General features: G+C 41.3%; 1 protein-coding gene across 1 annotated transcript; it reads right to left on the reverse strand.

The window, feature by feature from the left end:
- Positions 1-891: 891 nt before the first annotated feature.
- Positions 892-25,505, reverse strand: loxhd1b (lipoxygenase homology PLAT domains 1b). The gene is made up of 43 exons (XM_073465770.1): positions 25,299-25,505; positions 24,797-25,157; positions 24,020-24,134; positions 23,473-23,553; positions 23,138-23,322; positions 22,831-22,929; positions 22,570-22,718; positions 21,305-21,428; positions 20,733-20,842; positions 20,002-20,142; positions 19,781-19,916; positions 19,053-19,213; positions 18,871-18,957; positions 18,567-18,702; positions 18,313-18,467; positions 17,351-17,511; positions 17,177-17,253; positions 16,900-17,096; positions 16,311-16,503; positions 15,718-15,878; positions 15,276-15,597; positions 13,576-13,727; positions 11,581-11,714; positions 11,319-11,464; positions 11,030-11,134; positions 10,817-10,945; positions 10,567-10,731; positions 9,344-9,525; positions 9,151-9,267; positions 8,789-8,951; positions 7,352-7,506; positions 7,054-7,263; positions 6,804-6,930; positions 5,636-5,844; positions 5,236-5,421; positions 5,017-5,144; positions 4,136-4,253; positions 3,462-3,639; positions 3,177-3,362; positions 2,162-2,332; positions 1,892-2,024; positions 1,452-1,607; positions 892-1,372 (listed from the first exon to the last, which is right to left on the reverse strand). The coding sequence occupies exons 1-43, from the start codon at positions 25,503-25,505 to the stop codon at positions 892-894; spliced, it is 7,089 nt and encodes a 2,362-aa protein (XP_073321871.1).
- Positions 25,506-25,949: the final 444 nt, after the last annotated feature.

The following is a 25,949-nucleotide window of genomic DNA, read 5'->3' on the forward strand; positions in this document are numbered from 1 at the left end:
GTGTCTAGTAATTTGGCTTCATATTATCGGCTTGGGTTTCACTGATACCGATAAATTGTCTAGGATGTACCATGTACTAATACATGAGAAATGAACGCAGTGTTTCTACTAACAGGAAAAGAGAAAATGCTTGCTGTCAATCAATTAAATTAAACACAGGCAGCAAAATGATTTTCCAAAAAATTGAAGTTACTTTTTGTTTTGCAGTGGTGTTACTAGAGCTGTTTCACCACCATCCGCACTTAGTTAAAAGTTGTTAAAAACAGCTGTAAGTGGCTTTTCGATTTCCCTCCTCCATCGACATCCCACTCTAAAATCATTTGCAGCATGAATTCTGACTGTTTTGAGTGTAGGTAATTTAAAGCCCCCCTTAAATTAGTGTGGATTTGTGTCCAAAATCCAGACTACAAACTAATCTAAAGGAGGCAATACAGCTTTGTTGGACCATTTTCCTGGTTTTACTTTCCACCTGTAGGTGTCAAGTGATTGAAATGAAGCAGAGTGTAACATGATGTGTGAACTGGTGCGAACACATCTAGATTTATTTTTTAAGAAAAGAACAAATTAAGACTGAATGTTTATTGTGTGGGGTTATTTGCTTTGGGCAACACTCACGTCTGTTTAAGTTGTTCAAGTTGTACAAGACAAGAAGGTAGAAATGGCTTCATCTAAAGTTAGAAGAAGGGCAACCTAAACAGTTGGCACAAACTTAAAAAAAGGACATCTGTCTTATCTTTTTAAACGTGACATTAAGCTACATTCAGGTCTGTTAATTTTTTATATTTTTCTTCACAAAGCTCATCTAACACGCAGTAAAAAAAAAAGACAACCGACCAAAAAGTCTCTGATGAAATGCTCACCCACTCTTTGTTTCATGCATCCTCCTCCTCCTCAGTATCTCGGGTAGAGCACTCGCTGAATCTGCCCGTCGGCCTTACGAGTGTCCAGCCACTTCCCGCACTGGAAAATGGTTGTCACTGAGTTGGCTGTGTTGGTCACCTCGACGCACTCTAAATACCACCCACAGTTGGAACCGCTGTTGTCGTGCTCCACTTTGACCCTCAGCAGCTCCCCGAGGTCCAGCATCTCCAGAACAAAGCGGTCCGTTCGCCCTCGCTCGAAAAGGTTGCGGAACTTCTGCCGCAGATGACGCTGGCCCGAGTCACCGTTGACGCCATAGATGGTGATGAAGACGTTGGCGTCCGTGCCGGCCCCTTTCACATCCCCGGTGATGATGATGATCTCATACTTGACGGGAACCAGGTTGCGGACTTTGCTGGCGAAGCTCTCGATGGACTTGAAGCACTCAAATGTCAGGAATTGGTCCTTTTTGGCTGCCAGTGGGATTCGTGCATCACAGTGGAAGAAATACCTAAACGGGAGGGAAGGGTTGGAGTCACATCAACACCATCAACGTGACATTTTATATAACAAAACGTAGGTTCACTCACTTGTTTCCCAGCTCCTTTTCTGTCACCACCACCTCCGTAACGTGCCAGAAAGCTTCACTCTTCACCTTCTTTCCGTCTTTGGTTATGTGGCCGATGCAGATGCCGGCAATCTCCCCCACGTGCTTCGACGAGAACTCAAACGTGTCGGTGGCGCCGCTAAAAAAAAGGCCAAAAAAAAGTTATGAACTACTTGCAGAGTTCATGCAGGGTTTCACTCTGAGCGGTGAACGGTTAAATTCACTGGTCTGCCAGAGAGTTTCTCTCTTGTGCATCTCATGGGATTAGCTCTCCTGAGAGCAGAGACTCTGAGAACAGAAAGTGAAGCTACGAGATAAAAGAGGGTAGAGAAACAAAACATGTGAAAGAGAGGAGATTATGTAAGGCCACATAATAGGGTTTTACCGTGAGCCGAGCCACCTAGGCTCTCTTTGAAGACCTACCTTAAGAACTTCTTTTTCTTATTCTCCAGAACAAACTCCTTGGAACGGGCTTTCCTTCCTTCCAACACGACCCAGGCGTTTTCCGTGGTGGAGGCATCGTCGGTGTCAGCGGTTGTTGTGGCAATTTCATATTCTGCAGACAGAGAGACAGAAATTGCCGCATTATATTCGTTTCACATATGGCAGACGGTTGTAATTAGCTGCAAATCATTCTTCTCAGGACAATTAGAGAGCTTGTAATTATGCCCACAGACTTTTATTTTTACTAACTGGTTTTGTCACTGAGGTCTATAGAGTCGTTGTTGGCACAGGCCAGCTCCCTCATTATCTGCCCGTCCTCTTCATTTTTAGCCAACCAGCGGTCACAGGGGAACCTAAAGGTTTGGTCCATGGCCTCATCTTTAACGTCGATGTACTCCAAGTGCCAACCGGGAGCAGGGCCTGTTTACAGAAAGAGCAACAAAGTCTATTATGGTTTTATACTTTTAACCCATTAATGTTCGCAGTGGAATTTTATAATTTCATATTACAGGGTGCGAGGATGTTATGTACCAGCATATTTCCTGACTGGGGAGAGGTAGGCTACCTAAGATACGCTAAACTAAGTGCCTGATGGCTTCATATTTAGTGTACAGGCATGTAAGTGGTATTGATCTTCTCATCTAACTCTTGGGTAGAAAGAAATTAAGAGTATTTCTCAAAATTTCTAAATATTCTTTCAATGTTCAAAAAAATTTAAGGGGGTGTCTTCTGGTATTTCATCATAATTTCAGGTACTGTAGTACCTGAGGTCAAGTATTCTGGAAATAAAGCTGATTAACAACAACAATTTGAAAAAAAACTTGTGAATAGAGTCAATTTTAATGACATTTTTTTAATGTTGAGACAACAGAAGCAGGAGGTTATTTGCCTGCGTCTGTAACACAACTGATCACACAAAAACTACTGAATTAATTTCCACGACTTGGATGGAGGATGGGTCTCCATCATAGACCCCGTTAACTTTTGGTGTGGATCTGGACAAAGGGATGGATCAAAGATTACATTTTTTATGACTGAGTTCCAGTATACAAATACACTGATTTTTGCTCATAACTCTTTGATCTCATACATGTAAAAAACCCTCAAGCCTGCTTAGATTTTACACAAATAAGCCCTGAAAACAAAAAGTCAAATCACCAACATCACTGTGACAAATTACTATTTAAACCATGTTAATTCTTCTATTTTAGAAAACAAAGATCCCTCTGGTAGCTGTCTGTTACGCTGTTTTTTTCCTCCTCACCTTTGTTGTCGTGCCACACTCGGACCTTGGACAGTTCGCCCAGACTGAGCATGTCAGAGAATCTGAACATGTCTTTCATTTTACGCTCAAACTTGTTCCTGTTGGTGCTCTCCTTCAGAGGCAGCGTCCCAGTGTCACCGTACTCCCCAAACAACATCACAAACACATTGGCATCAGTGCCAGCACCTAAAGTACAAGAGACACAAAATGTTTTCCTAATAATCTTGCACGGATGCTGCTATGATATTGGATGAATGGATACTTTACAAAACACATGTGACCCACCTCCAACATCACTGGTCTGCACTTGGATGATGTAGGTTGTTTTCTCCACCATCTCCTCGTCATCCACCACAGCTGCCAGCTCACACACTTTCGTTCTCTTGGGCCCTTTTGTCTTTGACAGCCAGTCCTCGTAGGTAAACAGATACATCTCCTCTGTGCTCAGGTTCCGCATCAGGATCTGAAAGCGTTTGTTGAGACATTTATTGAGCACATCTCAGGTGTTGCAAGATTTCAAATGGTAAAGTTACACTTGGTTATGGCTGTTTGGCTGCAGCAAAAGATATCACACAAACATCCCAATATTAGTACTCTTTAGGGCTGAATCACCCTTTCTTTGATTTCAATTGCATTTTTTATTTTAAATACAAGCCTGTATTTGAGAGCCTAATCAAAAATTGTAATTTATCCCATCACATCGTTGAACTCCTTATCCAATGCAACTCGACTGTTTAAAGTTAAAGTAGCAGCTGACGTATGGTGCTGCTAGCAGTCTGGTGACCTCACTTTTTAATAACTCCACACCTCCAGATTTCTTCAAACTTGTAGTCATCAGCCCCAACTGATGATGACTCAAGCGACATCACTTGAGGCAATACAAAGGGCTTTATACAAGTTTTTCACATATACAGCAGTACTGCCCAAGACCGATAGAAGTAGAGTAGTCATTCAGTTACCCTGTCAAGAAACCAGTCAGGGCGACTCCCAGAGCCGTCAATCCGAACTCTGATCTTCTTCAGAGGAGCGATGTCATCTATCTCCAGACTGAATGTGTCTTCTTGACCCCTTTCAAACCTAAATGATGGAAACAATATATGGATCATTTTCTATTTTAATACATCTGGACTTCAGATCGCTATTGTAAAGAAATTAGCTTAGCTTAAGACTGGAAAGAGCTAGCCTAACGCTATCCAGACGTATCAAAATCGGCCTACCAGCACCTCCAAAGCTCACTGATTAACAGGTTATTTCTTGTTAGTTTAAATGTATATATACATTTAAATGTTTAGTAAAAATGTTTCATTTAACCCCATGATAACTGATTTATTTTTCATTATTGAGGTGCAGTTGAAAGAAGTTGTGACGGAATATAATTTTTTTTTAAAGTGGTGATTTTATGGAGCAACATTGTCATTAATTTCAAGTCATGTTTCTGGACATCTGATGAATGTAAGTACACATTTCGGGGAAATATTTAGCTATTTAGCTGCCGAATGCTCCACTATGTTCCCCTGCTTGATCCTAAAGGTGTTTGTCTGCCTAGAAGATAGTGTACAGTGAATTTTTAGATTCTTTTTAGCTGCCTGCTGTGACCAAAAAGGACACGATGAGAGTGGTAAAAGTGAACTGAAGCAGTAAAATTGTGTGCCGGTTTGCTACAAAATGAGCTGAAACTCACTATAAAGCTCCATTAAGAGGAGCCGAGGGGAGCTGATTCACTGTTATTTGAAAAATATCGAAGTCTCTGCAAGAAAACGAAGAAGTGCATAACCCCAATCACAAAAATATGCCTTCATTAAAAAGTGATCAGTACAGTCGGGGTGATAACAGAACTGACCTGTCCGCATTTTTGGGCAGCAGCATTTCCTCTGTGCTCCCATTGGCTCCGTACACCGTCAGGAAAATGTTGGTATCAGTCCCTGCAGACTGAGTGTCACCTGTGACAACTGTGGCCGAATAAATAACCTACAATATACGGCAGATAACACAGATTAATTTTGTTTTTTATGCATCTGAATGTTTTCCACGGCTTCGTATTTTAGGCTTAGTGACTCACTTTGCGGATAATGTTGATCGTGCTGGAGTCCAGCACGTTGAACAGTCTGGCAGTCAGACCATCTCCCCTGTCTTTAGCCAGCCAGCACTTACATGGAAAGATGTACTTGATACCTTTGGTTGGCACGGCAACCGACAGCTCATCCACCAACCAGCAGCTCTCTGGTGTGACACCGTTATGGCCAAGCTGAGGAGAGAGAGAGAAAGAGTGGGAAGGCAGAAGTGGGAAATGATATATTACTTGATTTTGTTTGATCTAGGTACCAGAAGGCACTGCTAGAATTAATTATTGCTGAGCTAGAATGGTTTTATTTAAATTTTTTAAATCAGTGCATCTGAGGAGGCAGCAGAGAGGAGACAGTTTCACAGATTTAGCAACAGAGACAGTCCCAGATTCTCACTTCCACCCTCTTGATCTCTCCTACGTCAGTTCCATAACACACAAAGTGCTCCATGGTGCCGGCTGTGAAGGATTTCTTTGCCTCGGGAGGGTCCAGCCACAGTCGTTCTGTCTCCACCTCGCTGGGGCCCATGATGATGACATAGACTCTGGCCGTAGTGCTGGCGTCTCGGTCTTTCCCCGTGGACAAGGTGAAGTGATAGGGGATGACTGGGTGGGAGAGAGGAGGGTTTTTAAATTTCATTTATGATAAAGGGCTTGTTAGAAATGTCCGGGAAATACACATATGTGGTTATTTCCAAGTGGTAGATGAGAGGATTGATATGGAAGTAAAAAGCAATAGACAGCAGCCGGTTAGCTTAGCTTAGCATTAAGTCTGAAAACAAGGGGATACATGTTGCCTTGCTCTGTCTGAGGATAATAAAATCCACCCACATGCACCTCTAAAACTCAGTAATTAACACTTTATATCTCACTTGTTTAATCCGTCCAAACACAGAAGTCACATGATCGCTGTGAATACTTGCGGCCAAGAATTACGCCTATATACAGAATATATAATAGACATTATCCCCTGCAAGAGGATACATCCGTTGTATCTACACTTAATTATAATGTGTAAATTAGAGAGTGTTTACTGTGTTTGTAGGCGGATTTGTTAATCTGAGCCAGGATGGCTGTTTTTCTTTTGTTTCCACTCTTTATGCTAAGCTAAAATACCCGGCTACTGGTTATAGCTTTTTATTTAATATACAGACATGAGAATGGAGCAATCTACTCATATAACTCTTGGAAAGTAAACACATTTCCCACAATATTTTAAAAAAAACCCAGCTATTTTTAACTTTGCTGAGTATGTTGTCCTCATACTCTGATCTCATCTTAAAGGAGACATATTATGCTCATTTTCAGGTTATGCAAATGTGTGACATGGTGATGTGTGTGATGTCACAAAGTCACAGAATTAAAGGTGGGGCTACTGATGAGGCGTTTCAGGAGCAGTGTTTTCTGTGGGAGAGAGGAGCTTCTGTTGGTGAGGAGTGAGGACTTTGACTTTTGACCTTTTACATGCACAAGAACCAAAATAAAACACTGAAGAAAAGGGGAAAAAATTAAAAGGCATAAGAGGTCTCCTTTAAAAAACATGCAGAATAGTTTTGCGGCCGTACTTGGACCCTCTTCCACCACTGCCGCCTTTTTCTTCTTTTTCTTCTTGTTGGCATTTCTGTCCAGCCCCAGTTTGGCCTGAATCATCTTCTTGGAATTTGGATCAGTGTGTCTTTCACCTTCATACCCCTAAACCGGACACATAGCAGACAATTAACCTCCTCACTTCCTTCTCATAACTGAGTTATACTTCAGCAGCAGCTAACAGCAAATCAAACACAAAAACACAAAAACTCTCCCAAATTAACAAACCTTGACGAAGAAGGTCCTCTCTATGCGTTTGTCCTCTTTCTTCTTCGACAGCCAGCGCTCACACAGGAACATGTACACCTCTTCTGTTACCTCATCCAGCACTTCCACCTGGTCCAGGTACCAATCGGCTCCGATCATGGAGTTGTCATGACGAATACGAATCTTAAACACTTGGCCCAAGTCCACAGCCTCGATAGTGAACTTGTCCACCTAACAAGAAAAGAGGATACAACACATGATGACACCTGTAGACTCCAGCAGTCATCTGACACAACGCCTCACACCTGTCCTCACGTACCTCTCCTCTCTCGAACTTGTTCTTGTTGTTCTCAGATTTGGCGAGTTTGCGTTCTCCTGTGTCTCCCAGGTCTCCGTAGATGGTGAGAAAAACGTTGGCATCAGTTCCTGCTCCGTACATATCACCTGTCCGCACAGACACCTTGTACGTGTGAGCTGTGACGAAACAAAAACTTAATTATGCATCGAGCAGAAGTACACACTGTTCGCTCACAGATGTGTAATTATGTTTGACTAAACTTCAGACTTTCTGAAGTATACTGAGTATCTTCCACTCCAACAGTATGTGTGTTAATGCAGTATATTAATTTTTGGAGTATGATGTCTTCATTTTTTTTATTTGCTAATAAAAAAAATGATGAAATTAACCATTTTATGTAATTTGCCCACAAATATTTTAAAAAGAATATCACTAAAATGTGCAATAACAAAACTATGGACATATCCTACACTCATTTACCACATCACATTTACCATGTTCCATGCTAATTGGTGATAACATTGCCATTAGGAAGTGGTGAGGAAGCATTAAGAATATCTAATCACAACAAAAACTTCTGGCTCCGAAAATATCACTTAAACATGCATTAACTATTATTTTGGCACTTGGGGAAAGCAGAAACAAATTAACATATCATCACCTGTTACGTTGATTTAGTGAATTTGCAAGCTATCTATCAGTTACAGAGCAACATTATCATTCATTCGTAGTCGTGTTTCTGGCCATCTGGTGACTTTCAAGGTTTTATATACAAATTTTTAACATAATACAGCAGAAAAGGAGGATTTGATTTGTTAAGATGTAGTGGAGCAATGGTGTCCTAAACAAAGAATGAAGTCACACTCCTTCTTTGTCTTGTGTGCTCTTTGTTTTAATAGCCGGTTTTATTTGTACATCCAGACATCAGAGCAAGGAGGACGTGGGCGCATGACATGATCCGTAGGAGACCAAAATACAGTGAATATTACTGCCAAGGCCAGGAACAAAACAGCAGCGGTGACATTTCCAGCGCCTTTCAGAAAAGTAGAAGCTATGAGGACATTGGCCCTGAGAGAGCGACCTCCCACACAGTATGGTAAAAGCATGATGGCGGAGTGCATTTCGAAGCGTTCAGCTGAAGGCATTCACGCTCTGTTGTAACCATCAAACTTTGGCTGCCAAAGTTGCTTTACATGGGGCTAATTTTAGCTATTTTACTCACTGTTAGTTTAATCTGCAAAAGGGGATCATGTCTTATTAATTAATGTTATGTATTGTATGTAATGTAAAGTACAGCATTTTTCCCCAAACTGCAGTAGAGTAATTGTATAAAGTGGCATGAAAAGGAAATACTTGTGTAAAGTATCTGTCTGTGTACCTACCTGATTTATAAGGTAGTATAATACGTGAGTAAATGTATTTAGTTACATTCCACCACTGTAATGAGGGTAAACCTACTCTCCAAAGCGTCCTCCACCTCCGTTTCAGTCGTTTTCAGCTTCCCATCCCTGAGCAGTTTCTCTGTGATGATATCCGAGGGGACCAGCTCCCTCACCGTCTCCCCATCATCTTCAGACTTGGCTAACCAGCACTCACATGGGAAAATGGTCGTCTCCGAACCCTGCCGTTAAACACAAACATGTCTCCAAACTGGGCCAGGCTGTCTGTAACTGAAGGAAAGTATATCTGACTCTGAGAGATGTGTGAGCCAAACGGTGTTACATTATTAATCTGTTAATAATTTAATGAGGGCACAGACACGGAAACTCTTAACGATGCACTTATCCACGCAGGTGTAAGCTTGAGTGGATTTCTACTACCTTTCCTTTCCTGAGCTGTCGTCTGATCTCCACTCTGTCCAGGTGCCATCCGGGGTTGGTGCCCTTGTTGTCGTGTCCTATCCTGATTTTCTCGATGACATCACCGATATCTTCCAGCTGGGAAAAGACAACACAGTGTTTACAGAGCTGCAGCCACTGCCTTAGAGGATGTATATAGTCCAAATCCACTCACCTCCACAATAAACATGTCCTCAGCTCCCCTCTCGAAGTACAGACGTCTCTCTCTCTTGTTGACACACAGGTATTTCTGCTGAGTGCACACTCCCTTTTGTCCGTACAAGACTATGAACACGTCAGCGTCCGTCCCCGCTCCGAACACATCACTGGTGTATATCTTTATCTCATACGGCACAACTGAGTGATTGAAGGAGAAGATGAACCAGCTTTGTTTGTTTGACAAAAGATTGAAGATGTCAAAAGACAGTTTGACATTGGAGTTATTCAAGCGCCTAAGTTTTTTGCACTTTATGAAGCTCTTACAGTCCTTGAATGATTCTTTAAAATCTTGTGTGCACAAAATAATATCTTGTGTGAGCAAGATAACAAATATTTATCCATATTTGGGGCTTTTTTCAAATCTTTCTCAGATCGTAGACCATAGCTTTAATGATGATGATAATCACATTACCTGTTGTACATGTCATAGTTTTGGGTTTTGGTTTGATATTTCCTGTTTTATTTTGTAGTTACACACTCTCGTGTCTTGTTGTCACTTTCCACTTCCTGCTCACCTGTGTTCCCAGTGTTCTGTTTCCCTCCTGTGTTCCTGCGCTCCTCCCCAGTCTGATTCCCCCCCTCACCTGTCTCACATCAGCCTCGTTAGCACTGCCCTGTTCCCAGTGTCTCTCCACCTGCACCTCAGATTGCATTTAAGCCTGTGTTGTTCCCTTACTCTTTGTTGGTTTGTCTGTTTTCTTGACTTCTTGATTTATGATTTTTTGATTTTGGATGTCAGCTCATTGCTTCAGTGTGTCTTGCCTTTTGTTCTCTTTTGTGTTAACTGTGACGGTAAAAAGAAGGGGAGTAGTATGATTTTACTGCAATGTTGTTACTTTTTGACTATAAAAAGTGAAAATTTAACTAGTTGACATGGTTGCGACAGTATCTGTGACTGCAGCATGGTGATTTGGACTGTTTTATGTGTAAGTCAAGAAGCGGGGTCCTGTTGCAGCGGTGAAATTTAGAAGGCAGTGTCACGGCAGCATCGAAGAGTCAGTGCTCTACAAGCACCCTTCTACAGATAAAGTGCTTTAACTACATGCTACCGCTGCGGCTTCCACACTTTCATCTGAGCAAAATTTTGCATAAAACACTTTTACAGGAAGATTTCTCAATCAGCGCATTGCTCATTTCACTAATGGGATTTGAGTACTTCTTCCCCGGCTCTTCACTCACATGGCATGTAGAGTTCAGTCTGCAAATCAGCGGGATAGAGATCCCTCACAATCGCCCCATCATCCTCTCCTTTATCCAGCCAGCGGCCACATGGGAAGCGCAGTCTCTGACCCTGTGAGGGGGCGTCGACCTCGACCCAGTCCAAGAACCAACCAGATGAACCCCCTGATGGTGGAAAACAATCGCAGGTTATTCGGTTTACTGCTTATATCAGCTAAATTTCAGTCTGCAGAGCCTTTTCTTTCCCCACCTGAGTTGTCGTGCCCAATTCGAATCTTTTCCAGGTCACCCAAGTCCACCGCCTCCACAGTGAACTCATTGATCATCCCCTGTTCAAACTTGTTCTTATAGTTCTTGCAAGCCTTTAGGTTGACGATCCCTGTGAGTGGCATTTTTTTTTATTCAAATTTGGTATTATTTAGCCAACAACATGGAGCACGAGGGTACTTGTGAGTTATCATACCTGTGTCGTCATTTTCTCCAAACAGGATGGCAAAGACATTGGCATCGGTCCCAGCATACTTCTTTTCTCCGGTTTTTATTTTCAGAGTAAACGTGGTAGACATGGCTGTAAGATAAATTGAAGAAGTCAGTACTTTTATTCTTTTTATCTTTACACTGAAATACACGAGTCCCCCTTTGCTCTCGTCTACACCCGCATGTTTCACCAGCACTTAGATAGATACTTGAACAGGGTGCCCTTTCATCTGGTCCCTCTACTAAAACATGAGCCAGCTTTGAAACTGTGTTACATTTCTGCTCGAGCCCCAGCGTGGCGCTGGTCCCCTCCTCATCCTCATCCTTCCTCATGAAGGCCTCATCCACAGGAACCAGCTCTCTTGCTATCTGTCCATCGTCCTCGTCCACAGCCAGCCAGCGATTGCAAGGGAAATAGTACCTATAGACATATATAGACTTATATAGGAAATACTTCTGATCAGCTCTCTAACTCAAAGATGACTTGTTATTACATCAGTGTACAGATGAACAAAACTTTCTGTTGGTTTCACCTACGTTGTATCATCCTTTGTGTCCACTATCTCAACACGATCCAGGTACCAAGATGAGTAAGAGTGAGTGTTGTCATGGCGGATTCGTAGCTTCTTCAGAGGACCCAGATCGACAGCTGTCACCGTGAAAACATCCTCCTGCAAAATACAGCAACCAGAGATACCGTTCAGACAAAAGTTCATACAAAGACAAAACATATTACTTTAGTAAAAATCCAGACATATTATCAGCAGAACATAGTGTCCATCATGCAGAATGGTTCCCTTTACATTGTTATATTTTGTTATTGGAGTAAAATTATTCATACATTAATGTGTAATTAATTAATTATATTGTAGTTGACTGAAGTGGAGCTCTTGGGTGTTTTAATCTATAACAATGCATGATATTTTATTTGTCGATCCACACATTTACAAATAACTAAGCTGTGAAATATATTTAATGGATAAAAAAGTACAATGTTTCCCACAGAAATGCAGTGAAGTTGAAGTGTTGAAGTATTATGGTAAGATAAGACATGAAACATCACTTTGTGCCCAGAGATCTGTATTCTTGGTATTGTTCCAGGAGCATTAGCCCTGAGAACCCATGAAAGTAAGTTGCTTTACCTTTGTCTCATACAAGCGAAGCATCTTGGAAAAGTGTTTACTGTCAGTCTGTGAAGCTGTTAATTAATGAGCTCTCTTCTTGCATAGCGATCGTATATACGATCAAACAAAAAAAGTATATGTATTTCATTAAAGGTGGGATTTATTTCTTGCATTTTTGGATTCAAGACCTGATCATCTAGCTTTTTTAATTAGATTTTCTTTTGTTTTTGTTTATTTGTCTTTATTTTAAACTTGTGTGTGGTAATGTATAGATGGTACTTTATTTTAATTAATACTATTATAATTTTGTAAGCTATCATTATTGATTTCTACCTACATTGATGGCTCAGAGTGTATCGATGGGTCAGGGTGGGAAGGAGGGAAGAAATTCCCTAAATTTAAAAAACATTTAGGTCTTTAATAAAATTAAAGACCTAAATGTTGTAACAAACTCATCGTGGAAACATTGATGTAAACTCTCCAAAAGCAATAAAAATGGGATTAAAAAAGGACATGGGCACTATTTTGTCATTGAAGGCATACAACAAAATAATACAAAAGAAAACAAAACAAGAAAAAACAAGACAAGACGGTGTTATACTATTGAAAGCCCCGAAACAACTCCTCTCACTGTGTCCAAATACATCTTTTAGGACTGTCATAACAGTATTATTCATTCAGTGAGATATCTATTTAAACTGACTCCTCTGTGGATGAGCAAACATTCCTGTCACTCAGTGACAAAAGGCTATTGTTGCTTTGATCCGCAGGAAGAAATAAACCCTAATTGTCTGTGGACATGAGTTTTGTGCTCCTACAGAGCCATGTGTAATGTACAGATGAATAATTCACAGGTCTGGATTAAGTAATGAGTAAAAGTAGGACAGGTTCAATGACACAAAGGACTCCTCATAGCTGCTCTCAGTCACAGCTGGCTCGCCTGCAGGAGAGCATGTAATCCTACCAGAATACACTCCCACCCACACCTCGGTGCACGGCTCATGTTGCGCGGAAGTGCTTGAGTCTTTGAATAACTGCTTGTTAATTTTCAGCAGGATACCCTCCCAAGAAAAAAAAACAATTGTACAGCCCTAATTAAAGTTTTGCTTTGTATTTGAGATCCAGGCTCAGACAAACATTTCTACCATTGTCAGCTGGATTCCGTGTCGAGCTGTTTTTCATGTTCTTGGTTTATGTATCTAAGTTAATGAAAGAATGATTGTAAAAATGTGAGTCATTCTAATATGAGTAATGTGTTTCGACCCCTTTATGACCCATATTTCTCAGTATTTTTCCATTTCACTGGGTACAATTATACATTTTTAAAAATCGAATGAATCAGATTCCTTATTTTTATCTTTAGCTGAATTAAAAAGCGGTTGTCAACTCTTTGTTTAAGCCATCATACCTGCCCCCGCTCGAATTTGTTGAGGTTGTCAGAGTTCTTCAGATAGCGCTCTCCGGTGTCTCCGTTTTCTCCATAAATATTAATGAAGACGTTGGCGTCGGTCCCGGCACCCAGCATGTCACCAGTGAAGACGCACACTTCATAGGTGTTGACTGTCAGACAATGCAAGGGATGAATTACTAACACCTCTTTAACCTGTCAGCCAGGAAACTGTGTCAAATCAAACCGTGCATGTCCACAACATCAACACTGAGGCACAAGATATAAAACATGCACCAAAAAATGTTGGAAATAACACAAAAGGAGCAAATTCTATATTTATACTGTATGTCAGTGTATGCACTGTCCTCATACACATATCTGTGATCATTAACAAGATTGGATTAAAGTTAGGGTGGCACAGGTGTATCATTTAATTATAACAGGTAAACTTTAATCAATAAAGTTGTCAAACCAGACAGTGCTGATTAAATATGAATCAATTCTGTAACTGCAAAGCCCATTTCTTGTCTCACATGTTTTCAGAGACACATTTTAGCGTACTGTTATGTACGGGGTGTAACAATCCGGATTGATTGAATGATTAGCGATCTAATACCATCGATGCAAAGTGGAAACGTCAATCCATACCATCATCCTTAGGTTAGGCCAGAAGCAGAAAAGTAACTGATTGTGTTAAATGTGCAGATGATATCAACTAATATCCATTGCAGGCTCCTGAATTGAATCAAATCGAAATCATATCGTATTGTTGTCCAAAGAATCGGTGCAATATCGTATTGTAAAGAATCTGGTGGTTTACACTGTTTAGCTGTAATATGAGAAAGTTTGTGACGCAGGAAAGACAGAGAGGGGCTCACACGCTGTAACATGTGTGCGTGGCCATACTGACAACCAAAACAATGAACAGAGAAGCTCAGGTTACAACACACACACACACACACACACACACACACACAGAGAGAGAGAGAGAGAGGGAGTGTGACGTCATTCTCTGCTCAGGATGTTATCTTGCTGCTATGTTACTGTTCAAAATATCACATATTTAACATTTAAACAAAGAAGTTCCTCAGTTTGTCATCCAATACAATACAAATAATGAAATAAACGCATTTAAATAAAAAAAAAGGGAAGGGGTGTGACTTCTGCAAACGTGTAGAATGGGGCATCGGTAAAGCCTTCGATCTCGTGTTGGATTCAGAGAGGTTATGAAATTTTGTTTAAAGTGAGAATAAATCAGCTAAAAAGAAGGCAACAGAATCGGCGACTGCAGTGTTTTGATTTGGATTGTTGGATTTGTGAGTGGAGCCCTGTTCAGATGGCAAAGAACAAGCCACGACGAATACAGTCGACAAGATGAGAGCGGTAACCAGCTGTTTATACATAATTGATGTTGTCGTGCTTTTTCAGTATAATTTAAAGAGAGTGTATATGAGTTATTCATCTCTCCTGAATTTGTAAATGCATAAAGATCAGTTTCACTGAGCTGTGGGCAGCATCTCATCCATTTTGGGGTCAGCAGTTACCTTGTTATTACTGTATGTTTCAAATATTAGAAAAGACCTAAGTGGTTTTCGGTGCATTTTCCAGGGACGTTAATTCACCCAGCATGAATTGATATGTTTGGAGCCTTGCGCTTGGCACTCAGTCGTTCAACACTTCTCTCCACAACACTACACTTAGCTGTATTTTTTTCGTACCTTCCAGATCCTCTGCATCCTCAGGCAGCAGCTCCACCACCAGCTCGCCGTCCTCCTCTCCCCCAGCCAGCCAGCGCGAGCAGGGGAAGTGGTAGGTCAGCACCACTTCCTGCATCTCCTCTCCACCCTCCTCGTCCTCATCATCATCATCTTTTTTCTTCTTCTTCTTCTTTTTCTTGTCCTCCTTCTTCTTCTCCTTGGGCACCAGGGCCATGATCAGATGTTTGACGTCCACCGTCTCCAGGAACCAGCCAGAACCTATTCCGGAGCCGTCGTGACCGATGCGGATCTTGAAGATCTTCCCCACATCTTTGGCCTCTATCTGAAGAACAATGTTTTAACTCAAACTTTATCATCAAGACATTTACCTTTTTCTTTGCCTTTCAGATTAAACTACAGAGATGCATTTTGGCTCCAATGAAAACAATCCAAGGTTTGATACCTTGAATATTTCTGTGGTGTTCCGCTCATAGTTGTTGGATCTGCTTTCGAGTGTGATAATCTCCGTCTTCCCCTTCTCTCCGTAGATCTGGATGAACACTCGGGCATTGGTGCCAGCAAACGTGACATCTCCGGTCAGTACTGTTATCTCATAGTTAATCACTGGAAAATACAGACATGAGAGATTTTTGGTCAGTGGTATTGTGAAACACATACATTCAACCGATGAGTTCTTCCAGAATGGATAAATACATGTATTGCATGCACATACATTAGAAGGAAAACTTCTCAAGACTTTTCAAAACAGTAGATAGAAGGTGCTCTGCAGTCTATAAATGGAAGTAATACTGAGATTAAATTAGCTAACCAATATAAAACTGAGTCAGAAAGAGAAGTTTTTAAATAATATTCACTTTTATATTTGGATCAAAATGACACCTAGATCTTAAAATCAATCTCTTGACATCACCAGTAATCCACAGGATTAGTTTTGAGATACAGGACAAAATTAAAAAGTCTCCATGCCAGCATGAATCTAGGTGTGTGTGTGTGTCATTTCCTCTAGTGGTGTGAGAGTGTGAGAACGTTTCCTACGTTGTTCCATGTCCAGGATCTCGCTTGGGTAAATCTCCACCTCCGTCTTGCCATCAGCCTCGTCCTCATCCAGCCAGCGGTGACTTGGGAACATGTAATGCCTCCCATGGCCTGGAACCATAATCTGAACACTGTCCAAGAACCAGCCGGCACGCATGCCCTCGTTGGTGTGGCCAATCATCAGACGATTGATCTGGAATAAGAGTCCAGATGAAGACTTGCTTACAAAACAGGACATCATTCATAATTGTTCTACAGTTTTAAACCTCTAATTTACTGCTTGGATCCAGTCTAATTATTGTTCAGGCACTGTCTACAAATAGATGGAAACCATATCTAAGGAAGGAGGCCACGAATTTAGGATAGCCTCGTACAAAGTTGTGATCATCTCTCGACCACTTCTGTAATATAAATGATTGAATTAATAATGTGAAATTTCATCCAAAGAACTTCAACAGCATATATCGTCAGTATGGATGAACATAGAATGAACTCTGCAACCTTTCAATAAATTATTTCCGAGCTTGTCGAGGCACTTTCAACATCAAAAGGAAGACATCAACACATGTTTTTGCCTCCGCTGTGTCACCTGTCCAATATCAAAGGTTTCCACCGTGAAGATGTCAACGCGGCCCGTCTCAAAGTAGTTCCCCAGGTTGTTGGCAGAGACCACCAGCAACATCTTACTGGTGTCGCCTTTTTCTCCGTAGAGCTTGACAAACACGTTGGAGTCTGAGCTGCCCCCGGGGATGTCACCTGTCTTCACCGCGATGTGATAGGCAACATCTGACACAGACACAAACATAAGCTTCAGGGGAAGTTAACATTTAAATGTTAGAATAAAATTCCACATTCCTCTAACTTACTGTAAAGACGCTGTCCATCTGAGAATGGCACCAGCTCTCTCACAATCTGTCCGTCATCCTCGTTGCGATCCAGCCACCTGCACGGCACATACAGTGAGCAAAAGTCTCATCTCACCTGTGACATCTCATAACTTGTACTTTTTCTTTTCTGTATTCACACTGAGACTAATGCACCTGTTGCAGGGGAACTCTATAGCGTTGGCCTCGGCCTGTCCCTCCTCTCTTACAATCACTTTATCCAGGAACCAGCCGCAGCCTCCACCTCTGCCATCGTGTCCGATCCTCACCCTGCGCACCTGCCCGATGGTTACTGCCTCGATTATAAACTCATCCAACTACAAAGACAAACAGTCAGCAACATCACATCTTCTTATATGTCACAGAGAGGAATATGTGACCAATATCATGACATATTTCTGTGTTGAGTTGCTGTATTTGTGCTGCAGATAGGGGATGACAAATATATGTCAGTATTATCATCAGGAGAATTTAGTTCATGCATACAAAACATGTTTAATTAGAGATAAGACAGACTCCAGCAGGGGTTAATGCCTGATCATTGGGGTGAAAACCATAATCAGTCCAGAATATATTCACTACCAAATTTGTCATCATGGGCATCAGTACCAGAAACAGTAAGCAGCATGCTACAGCTATGGCTAATTAGGTTAATTAAAAGCACACTGATTAGTGATTGGCTCCAGTGTGTGAAAGAGGAAAGAGAAAAAGGCAGGCAGGTTTAAAAAAAAACAAAGGTTCTAGTTTTATTGACAAAGCTAAAATCCCCAAATCTTAATGCAGGCGATAAAAAGGCAGGCGACAGAAAGGCTGGCAGCAAAACCAGGCTAAAGAGAGTCCAAGAAAAGACTAGAAAATGCACAACTAAGAACAAACCAGAAAGCTACAGGGAACAAGGGCTGGAACACAGAGGCCACACAAGGCGCAGACACAGGCTTAATACACAGGGATTTATTAACAAATCAATCACAGGTGAACAGGAAAAAGGCAGGAAGAGAAGCCAGAGCAGGAAGTGTAAAGCAAACCATGACACATGAGGAGATAACCAACAAAATAAAACAGGAAATGACTGATTCACTATGCTCTACGTCTGATAGTGATGTACTGGATGTACTCACGTTTCCTTTCTCAAACTTGTTGACGTTGTTTTTGCAGTTGACCAGCCACCGATCTCCGGTGTCCCCCTGGTCTCCAATCAGATTTAGAAAAACTGATGCATCCGTGCCGCTGCCGCCGACAGTCCCTGTACAAACTGTCACTCTGTATTTGATCACTGCAGAACAGAACAGAACAGAACAGAATCAGTCCATTAAGTTTTATGCGTCTCTGTATTTGGCAGTGCAGATGTTGGTTGCTTGAGGCGTGTACATACAGGGTAGTGGCTCAGGGATTAGTTCTCCAGTGGCAGGGAGCTCCCTCACAACCTCGTTATCGTCTTCATTTGTGTCCAGCCAGCGCTCACAAGGAAACGTGTACTTCTCCTTCGTTAACGTCTTCATCAGAGTTGACTAGGTAGAAAAGCGTAATGCTGGACTGTTTGGATTATCGCTTCATTCAAGTGCTGAACAATCAAAGCTGTACAATCCTCTGGACGTTCTTTGTTTCTTCATTTCTAAAGTACGTTAAAAATGTACTTACTCTTAATCCAATTATCATTAGAAATTAGATTCCCTCACCTTACTGAGATGCCATCCTGCAAAAGGATTTCTCTTCTCATGCCAGATACGAAATTTGGTCAATTTTCCAAAATCAGGCAGCTCAACCTGTAAGATCACATCAAGATAAAAGTTACATCCGAAGCCTCATTATCTGACTGCTCATATTAAGTGTGCCTGGTATTGAAATATGGGATACTAACCATAAACCTGTCCACCTGTCCCTGTTCAAAATTGTCTGTTTTGTTGTCCAGTCTAATCTCATCACTCTTGCCCTTCTCTCCGTAAACCTGGAAGGCGACATCTGCGTCTGTTCCTGCACTGGGTAGGTCTGACGTCCAGATCCACAAGGACCAGGGGTGTTCTGAGGAGAAGGAAATTAAGCAATTACCTCTGATTCAGGAGCACTGGCATGGCTTATGATACCTCAAGTTAGATTACTGATATCACTTTATCTTCATTAAAAGTTTCTCACTGTGACTCAGAGGTACTGGAAATGTAGTTCCTCCCTTCTGCTGTGCTAGAGAGAGTTCAATAAGTGTGCAGTAGCCGTTTGTGACAAGAGGCCTGCCAGTTTGAATATTTCTACTCTGCTGAAATATAATATTTTTTGGGCAGAAACTCCCAGTGATTGCAGCGGACAGCTCCCAACTGTGACTCTAACGCTCGCATTCTGTTGCGGACATAAAAGCACTTACCATTAACTTTTCTTTAAAAGAGGTATTGGACTTCACTTCACAAGCAACAGGCAAACCAACACACTAAACTTGCAAAGTAGATGGAATGCAGACTGCCTGCTGTGTCATTATGCAAATGTAAGATAAATATTTTGGAGTTTTGAGTGTTTTTGCTCAGCGTTTCAGGACATAAAATGTGAAAATGACAGCATTTACTGCTGCTGACGAGCCATAATTATTGGCATTCAACTTACTCTTCTGTCTCTTCTGCCTGAGTGACACCATCTCATAGAGCTCTCTCTCTATCAGCCCGTCTCCCTCCTTCTCATCCAGCCATTTGCTACATGGGAAGGTCTGCTCTATCCCTGTGAATGGACAGTACACCACCACCTGCGAACAACATTGACTCAGCTGAATTAACTCACCGTGAATTACCAGATCGTAGTGTGTGCATACGTGTGCATGTTCACTGTACCTTCTCGCAGTACCACCCAGCGCTGACTCCATCGTTGTCGTGTCCAATGGTAACTCTGCTGAGGGGACTGAGGAGCGCAGCAATCTCAACATTAAAGATATCTGTCAGGCCTCGCTCAAACTTTCCTCCCTCCAAAAACACCTGGATCAAACACGTCAAAGAATAGATATACCCAGAAGAGATGTAATCACATTCATACTCAGAGGTCTAAATTTATGAATTCATAGATGCACCAAACTTCCCACACTGTTAATTTTGGGTAGTGCAGTGCCAAAACATCAAAACTGTCAAAAAAGCAAAGCTAAAACTATTTGGATTAATACCAGGACCAACATTTCAGTCAAATAAAAGCAATTATTGCTGCCAGTCATTCCTTTTCTAAATTAAGTACATGGTCTTTATCTACTCTGTCTCATACAAATTGAAACTAACAACAGTATTTCCTCAAAAAACGTGTAGTAGAGTACCAGGCCTTTATTTGAAGCAGGCTTATATTACAGACGAAACTTTATTTGTAATTCCTTCTAATTTGATAAGTATACTTGTTAATGTTTTAGTACAATCCCTCCATGTTTTCTGATCTGCCTCCATTTCTCCTGTTCTGTGTTTCAAATGTAAAGCCCTTTAACATTTGAGTGGTTTTCTAAACAATGCTTTTATTTTGAAATATAATATGTTAATGAAGTACAAGTTGTGTATTCTGTTTCTTGTGTACTGTATCTTCTAATTACCTTGCCACTGTTCTTCATGCCTTTCGAGCCGTGCATCACAACGTGGATTTTGGAGTTGGTCCCGGCCCCTCTGATGTTTCCTGTCACAATCTGAACGTTGTACACGATACCTGGAGGATACAGTTACATGTTGGGCTATCAGAGGCTCTGCCAGCAGGTCACTATGGTTCACAGCAGCACCCATACGCCCTGAGGAGCTGAGCTGGAACCAGATCAACCAGATCTAAACCTTGATAGTCTGACACAAGAATTTTTAATCACACAGTAAAACCCTGGCAAGCTGGACATAAAAACATTTTCTTTTTGGACTGAATAAAAGGGAACAAACAGCAAATGATCTGTCCCTGGGCAATAGAAATGTTATTATATTAAAATCCTTCATGTAGTATTTTTCAGACAAGGCAAGAAGATTATTATTCCACATTTATTTGGATGAAACTGCCAAGTATTGCGTTAATTTTTCATTCTTGATATAGTTGCATTCACTGACACCAGTTTTCCTTTGCAGAAATTAAAAGATCAAGTGTATGTAGGGCAGTTTTTCCAGATAAATAAACACATTTCATCCTCACCTGTAGGCTGGCTCCCACCCACCAAAGCGTCTCTCTGGATCTTCCCATCATCCTCATCGATGGCAAACCAACGATTGATTGGGAATTCATACACGATTTTGTTTCCCAGATCATCCACAATCACCTGCAAGAAGAACGTAAATCTGTAGAGTATAGCAGTATCTTTCATTTTATACTTTAACACTTAAACCCTTATAATGAATATAGGTCACATTATTGATTCAGTATATAAAAATAATAATAAAGTATATTGTTGGAGTTTTTTTACATTTCAAATCCTATTCAGGTAAGAGTGTAAGAAATGTATAAATAATATTATAATAATTACGCTTAAACACATTTTAGCAGCAATGAAAAGGGCAAAATAATTTGTAATCCCCATACATCTCAATAAAATCACCATCAATGGCGGCTGTCTCACCACATGTCAGATGCAAATAGATCATGATTCATTACTGCTGTCACAGTTGATCTTTGGTATCACTCTGTGCTGCAGTCTCCAACAAATCCACCGACTCGACTGTCTGTTTGCTGTAAGGCAATCCCTTAATGGGGCATGGTTTCCCTTTACACAGAGGGTAGAATGACGAAATGTGCCTCCTGTGTGTGTGTGTGTGTGTGTGTGTGTGTGTGTGTGTGCGTGAGCTTGTGCATGTGCATGTGTACGCCCGTTTGAATGAACTCATCTCTCAGCTGCGCACACTGTATGTGTTGAAGGAGCAGGGACACCAGTCTCAGATGAGAGGACTGAGAGGAAATAAGAGGATCACATGTCTTAAGTACCTCTGCAGAGGCAAGAGCTGAGCAGAGTGAGGTACAGTAAGACTTTACAGACAGACTTTTGTTTCAAAATAAGGTGCTTTAAAACCCTTAGGTGACAAATGATGTAACAACTGAAAATAACACATTATTCATTATTTATTTATTTAAAATAACTTCCCTTAATGGTGCAATATGTAAGAAATGGCAACCTGTCGAATTCATACTCAAAACATATACGAGAGCATATCACCAGAGTCACCGCTAATTGCTGTTAACTGTAGCTACCGTTAGCTAGTTAGCTTAGTTAGCTGTTGAGCTAGCAATCCAGCCTTTGAGCTTGGAGCACTGAGGGAGTGTTGGTGCTTACATAGCTAGCATGCCAACTTCATTAGATATCTCCTCAACAAAATACGAAGACATAATAACGTCAAAACTGTTATTTTTCTCAAAAACAATATAAACAATAAGTAAACAATATCTATCTGTGTCCGTCTGTCTCTTACCTTGTCCACAAACCATCCTGCTGAAGAGCCTTTGTTATTATGGCCAATGGTGATCTTCCTCACTTTGCCCAAGTTTGGTGCCTCGATGGTGAACTTGTCCTCGGTGCCCTTTTCAAAGTTATTTTTGTCATTGTCGAGTCGTCTTTCACCTTGAACAACAAAACAATGTGTGAATTCTACACCAGATAAATCCTGATTTAAACCCAAGAAGAAAATAATTGAAAAGTTCATTATGCGACCCCATGTGAGATTGTAATTTACCTGTGTCTCCAAACTCCCCAAATACATTGATGAAGACATCTGCATCTGTTCCACTGCCTTTTATATCAGCAGTGAAAACACTCACTACATATTTATTATCTGGAAAATGAAGACCAAAAGTTTTAAGAGCAATTTAAAAACAAACACTTCCAACCAAAGCAGGGCTGATTCACTGAATTAATCACTGGAGGAAACTGGAAAGCTACAAGTACTAACTTTTAAAAATAAAATGAATTTGTTATATAACACTCCTATTATAAAGTGTAAAAATACGTATGCCTGTAGGCTCATATCTGTGTCTACATACATTTGGGCATGTCCATGGGGTCCATGCTACCCAGCAGGTCTCTGACATAAAGGCCGTCTCCCTCCACCCTACTCAACCAGTTGTTACAAGCAAAGTAGAACCTCAGGTGGGGCCTGATCACATCCGTCACCACCACTCTGTCCAGGAACCAGCTTGCGTTCATACCAGTGTTGTCATGCTCAATCCTGAAGCAACAGAAGAAAAACATCTTGATAAATAAGTCTTATTCTTCTTTCAAGTGAATTCAGAGGAGGAAACAAATCTTCCTAAGTCTGATCCAAGGACAGCAGTGTTTGGTTTGCCATGGTCGAACCGAGATGAAACGTCTATCGTACCTTATCTTTTTTAAAGCTCCAACATTGTGAGTTCTTATTCTGAACACATCAGTTTTGGCCCTTTCGAATGCCGTGCGACTCCTGAAATCACAGAACAGTTAAAATTAGGAGGCCACCCTGAATTTAATCCTTTTTTCACTTCTCTACAAAATAAATGCAAACGGATCAGACCAAAAACATTCAGAAACATTCACTCCCGAGGCATAATGGCACATTAAACCCTTGCAAATGTTCGACAAAATCATGCAGCAAATCTCGTCATGCAAACTGATTGCAAATTAAACACCAAAACCACAGCACACAGTCGACTGTCTGAGCAGCCATTTCTCCACAACCACCTCCACCACTGCACTGAGAAATAAGTACCTCTTTTCTGTGCTGTTAAAGAGGAGAATAATAAAACACAAAGGGTTAGTTCAAGCACAAAAACCTACTCAATCAAATATGCAGTCCAACTTGATACGGTTATGACTGAGGCCTCTGTCACAAGTTAAATCTTCAGGTGACCTTACATCTAAATTACAGTAATGTTCTGAATAGGACCTACTTGCTTGCCAGGTGAGCTTTGGGAGTGATGCCATATTCTCCGAACAGAGTGATGAACACGTTGGCGTCAGTGCCTGCTCCCCTCTCATCACCGGTGATGGTCACCACCTCATACACTGGAGGGTTTAATGACGTAATACAAAAGGAAGTGTGTTTTAGAAGTGGAGGTGCGTGCTGAGATTTCAGGCAAGAGAAAGTGTGTTACAAGGAGCTTGGGGGCAGAATCATGGTAACTTACAGCGGTGTAGACAGTGATACACAGCGACAGTGACTGAATTTCTTGACTCCCATGATGCCACACGACTTCACAACATCATGAAGTCATCATCGTCATCATTTAGTTTTAATTGCCTTGATTCGGCTGAGATGTTTGTGTGTAGCTCAGATAAATGTTCAGTGTGGCTTTTCGTTGGGATTTTTACATTTAACAGTGAGAGTCTAGTCGTAACTTTGGAGCACTGTGAAGCCCTTATTAGGATGTGAAGCCACACAAGCCAAAAATACTGAGTGACAGGTGTCATATAGCTGTAGGTTGAAGATAAGATGCAGGACATGGATACGACTTCACTCGGTGGAAAGTTGCCATGAACATCAAACCAAAACATGAGGACATTAATGCTGGAGCCGCTCAGACTCCTGTAATTGCAATTAAGGATTCATCGTCTCTCCTCTGAGTGTCAGATGTCAGAATTTACATCAAGTACATGACATATCAATACGTTCTCTGTTACTTTTACAGTTTGTCTTTGACATTATGAGATAAAAAGATTTCACATACCTTTCTTTTTGTGATACTCATCCTCGTAGTTCTCCACCGTCTCTGGCTCGTAGTTGCGAAGCTCTTTCTCATAGATTTCAACGTAATTTTCAACCTTCTTCTTCTTGCCTTTTGTCTTCTTGGTGTCTTCATCACTATCTCCTTTCTCTGAACCTTTCTTCTTCTTGTCTTTCTTTTTCTTTTTCCCTTCTTCCTCGTCCCCAGCTGACTGTTCTTCCTCTTTCTCTGAGTCCTTCTTGGATTTTTTGTCTTCTTTGGACTTTTTATCCTTTGCCCCCATCTTGTCTTTGACCGAGGACTTCTTTGATCCTTTCTTAGTGGCCTCAATCACATCAGGGAGTTTTCCTCCTCTCTTTTTATTCTTGGAGACATTGTTGTTATCCTCGTTATCAGTACTCTGAGAGTCACTGCTCAACTCATCCTCGCTCTCTTCTTTGGCTTTCTTCCTCTTCCTCTTGACCTTTTCTTTCTCTCTTCCTTTTTTCTTGGTGTTTTTTCTCACATCAGGCCCTGATGTGTCAGAGTTGTATCCTTCTTCATCGCTGTCTTTAAACTTCTTCTTCTTCTTCGATCTCCCAGCATCCTCTGACTCACTGACCTGCTTACTTTTCTTCTTAGGCTTTGGTTCCTGATCCTCTGAGTCTTCGTCATCTACATCTTTGGTTTCCTCCTCTGCACTCCGTCTTGTTTTTTTCTTTTTTGTGGGCATCTTTAATTTATTTACTACCTTGTAACTGTAACCGATTCCTGTGTGTTCCGGTGAAACTTGATTAAACTGACCCGTGACTGCAGGAGTGACCGGCAGGACAGGTCCGTGTCAGAGCTCAGAGACTGCTGTTTGGCAGGAGGCTGGGGAAGCCCCTCTCTGCCGGCCTTCCTGACCTACAACAGCAGCAGATGCTCTGACCTCATTAAAAATGATAATCTGCATGTTGTCACCTGACCAGAGCATGAAACCGTCCCTGGGAATGAAGAGCTGACAGAAAATCCCAAAGAGGTAACGCAGTAATTATGATACAGTTAAACTACTTGCAGCTTTCTACATGAACCTTGGACTTTATAAGATACTTCTCATTTGTTTATTTGTCTTTTTAATTGTACGACTGAGTGATAATGAACCAAATAAAACTGTCCCAGGCATGCACCATGTGAA

This window comes from Pagrus major, chromosome 5, assembly GCF_040436345.1.
Source record: "Pagrus major chromosome 5, Pma_NU_1.0".
Taxonomy (NCBI): domain Eukaryota; kingdom Metazoa; phylum Chordata; class Actinopteri; order Spariformes; family Sparidae; genus Pagrus; species Pagrus major.